At 53.4% G+C, this 2,990-nt stretch overlaps 1 protein-coding gene across 1 annotated transcript; it reads left to right on the top strand.

The window, feature by feature from the left end:
• Nucleotides 1-278: 278 nt before the first annotated feature.
• On the top strand, nucleotides 279-1,380 carry MED18 (mediator complex subunit 18). The gene is made up of 2 exons (XM_055698304.1): nucleotides 279-438; nucleotides 680-1,380. The coding sequence occupies exons 1-2, from the start codon at nucleotides 366-368 to the stop codon at nucleotides 1,231-1,233; spliced, it is 627 nt and encodes a 208-aa protein (XP_055554279.1). The 5' UTR covers nucleotides 279-365; the 3' UTR covers nucleotides 1,234-1,380.
• Nucleotides 1,381-2,990: the final 1,610 nt, after the last annotated feature.

Genomic DNA, 2,990 nt, shown 5'->3' with positions numbered 1-2,990 from the left:
GCGGTTTCCCGCGTCCACCTTCCGCTGCGCAGGCAGCCTGAGGGGCGGCGCGGCGCTGCGGCTCCCACTGACGAGGGGTCGGCCCCCGCCGCCCGGGCAGGCCGCCCCCCACCCACGGCTGGGCTGAAGCAGCGGTGACACCGCCCGGCCGGTCCCGTCCGCCGTCCCCGAGGTCCCCGCGGTAAGAGGAGGCGCCTCCATGGTGCGGGCCGCGCATCCCGCCCGCCCCCGCCCCGCCGTCCGTCGCCAGCCCGCGCGAACCGCCGAGCCGTGAGGTGGCGCTGCCGCCCCGGCCGCCCCATCGCCCCTCCCTCCGCCGCCTGCCCCGGGCGCGGCAGTCGGGTCGGCACGGCGCGGCCTGCACCATGGAGGCGCCCCCCGTCACCATGATGCCCATCACGGGCGGCACCATCAACATGATGGAGTACCTGCTCCAAGGTAAGCGGCGGCCCGGCCGGCCGGCAGCTCCCGTCCGCCGCTCCGCAGAGCGCCCGGCGGCCGCGGGCCTGCCTGCCGCCGCCGCCTCGGCCGGGGGGCAGCCTCGGGAGCTGGGTCTGAGGGGGGGCGCGGGGGGGAGGCGGCGCGGGCGGGCGGGGTTGCGGCGGCCTGCGCTGCGGGGAAGGCTCCACGCGGGCGGGCGGGGAGCGGGTGACGGAGCTGCTGCCACTGCCCGCTGCAGGGAGCATCCTGGACCAGAGCCTGGAGAGCCTGCTGCACCGCCTGCGCGGCCTGTGCGACAACATGGAGCCGGAGACCTTTCTGGACCACGAGATGGTGTTCCTGCTGAAGGGGCAGCAGGCCAGCCCCTTCGTGCTGCGGGCGAGGCGGGCCATGGACAAAAGCGGGATGCCCTGGCACCTGCGCTACCTGGGCCAGCCAGAAATAGGTGACAAGAATCGCCACGCGCTGGTGCGCAACTGCGTAGACATTGCTACTTCGGACAACCTGACAGACTTCCTGGTGGAGATGGGCTTCCGCATGGACCATGAGTTCATGGCCAAAGGGCACGTGTTCCGCAAGGGCATCATGAAGATCATGGTGTACAAGATCTTCCGCATCCTAATGCCAGGGAACACGGAGAGCATTGAGCCACTCTCCCTCTCCTACCTGGTGGAGCTAAACGTGGTAGCGCCAGCAGGACAGGACATTGTTTCTGATGACATGAGGAACTTTGCTGAGCAACTGAAGCCTCTCGTGCACCTGGAAAAAATTGACCCCAAAAGGCTTATGTGATTAAAAAGCTGGGAAGGCATTGGTTTTATTAAGTGTTCCTAAAGAGGGAACACTCTAGGAAAAAAAAACTAACTAATTTTTCTAGAAAGCCTCCTGAGGGCAAATTAAAGTAGGAAGAAGGGAATAAAGGACTGTGTATCAGTTTTAGCAGTTGCAATTACAGAGTGCTTTTTTCCTTCACTTGTGGATGTGAACAAAAGGGAGATGCATAAATACCATTCAAAACATCAGTAAATGCTCACAATGGTCATTTTCCTTCTCCTGTTGGGGAGATACACATTAGAAAGCATATTACCTAACAATCCAAAACCATCAGACACTGGAATTCATCCTAATGTGTACCCACATCCTGGTGCTGCTTGCCTTTTTTTTTTTTAAAGCACAATTCATGTATCCTACCTAGTCATCCAAATTTTTTCCTTTGTATTAACTTTATAAAATTGATTATCCTTTAATGCAGGAGGTGTTGTTTGATACAGGCATAAACCCAGGAACTGCACAAGAACGTCTACACATTTACAACAGAATAGTAAAGCAGTTGCATGTTACAGAACAGCTAGGGCTTAAGATACTTCAGAATGAAACAGTGTCTGATAGAACCAAAGCTGGAGTTGGCAAACCATTCAGCAACATTAGAACTGCAAAAGCCTTCAAAGCTTTTAACGCTGTTCCATCTTTTTCACTTACATTGGGTATGGCAGTCAGGTCATGAGAAAGCAGTGAATTACATGGGTTTGACTTCTCACGCCTGACAGCAGTATTGAAAATCGGCACAGATTTGTTTAGCACCTGTCTTGATTAGTAGGATGGTTAGTTACCCTCTCTGTATTTCAGTGATAATTGAATTGGTTTTGAGTTTTCAAATACAGTTCAAACAAAATAAGGTTGAGAAAAACAACAAAGCAGCTTATTTAAATTTCTCACAGACCACAACTATTTTACCCATTACTAAAACCTACCAAACCCTTGTCAGAGACATTGCCACCCTTTAGCACCACACAACTCTAGATGAGAACTAAGGGCCAAGACCACTCCCACAAAAAACTTCAAAAAAAGCCTTTTATGTTAACAGCTCCATTTTCAAGGCAGAGCTTGCAAGAGATAAGCCATGACAAGTGGCTTAGTGCTGCCGGAGTGCAGTGTCTCAAGTGTTCCACTGATGCAGGCTCTGCATAGGGGGTGTGGGGACAACAAGAGTACTTAACAGTGTTCTCCAGCCAGTGCTTTATGTTGGATGCATCACAATGATTTCCAAGAGGTACAAGGGTGACTGCCCATTGTCTAGATTGGAAACATTTTCTGGAGGCTTATGGACACACCTACAATTCTTTTCATACTCGGGCATGACTTGCCCTCATCAGACAGCACACTACCCTGGTCCTCTGAGTCTGTAATTTATTAGTATGCTGTCACAGGGCATAACTTCCCGGGGCCAGGGGCGATGAGCAGGGCCCAAAGCTCTGCCTGTACCTGAGAGCTGAGCGTGCTGAGTTGCTCCGTGATTCAGTTGCAGTCCCACCCCTGCAGGTGGGAATCCTTAGGGCTGTTGTCATATCCTGCCACTGCAAGACTGGACACTTGCCACAGAATTCCACAATCCATGACTTGTTTCTTGTGACACAAAATTTAGAGAGAAATCCAATGGATCAGAAAAGTTGAACGTTGCATGCCAGCTTTTCCAAGCAGTAGGTACTTTCAGGTACCTTGAACACACAGAAAACACTTAAGCACATAGGTCCTTCCCACTGCATCTGAAA

This window comes from Falco cherrug, chromosome Z (assembly GCF_023634085.1).
Source record: "Falco cherrug isolate bFalChe1 chromosome Z, bFalChe1.pri, whole genome shotgun sequence".
In the NCBI taxonomy this organism is placed as follows: domain Eukaryota; kingdom Metazoa; phylum Chordata; class Aves; order Falconiformes; family Falconidae; genus Falco; species Falco cherrug.
This window is presented reverse-complemented; position numbering and strand designations above follow the sequence as displayed.

What these genes read in the sequence shown, in the direction of transcription:
- MED18 (XM_055698304.1), top strand. Translation starts at nt 366, where the DNA reads ATGGAGGCGCCCCCCGTCACCATGATGCCCATCACGGGCGGCACCATC. An exon ending in GATGGAGTACCTGCTCCAAG is followed by an intron (nt 439 to 679) that starts GTAAGCGGCGGC and finishes TGCCCGCTGCAG; the next exon opens with GGAGCATCCTGGACCAGAGC.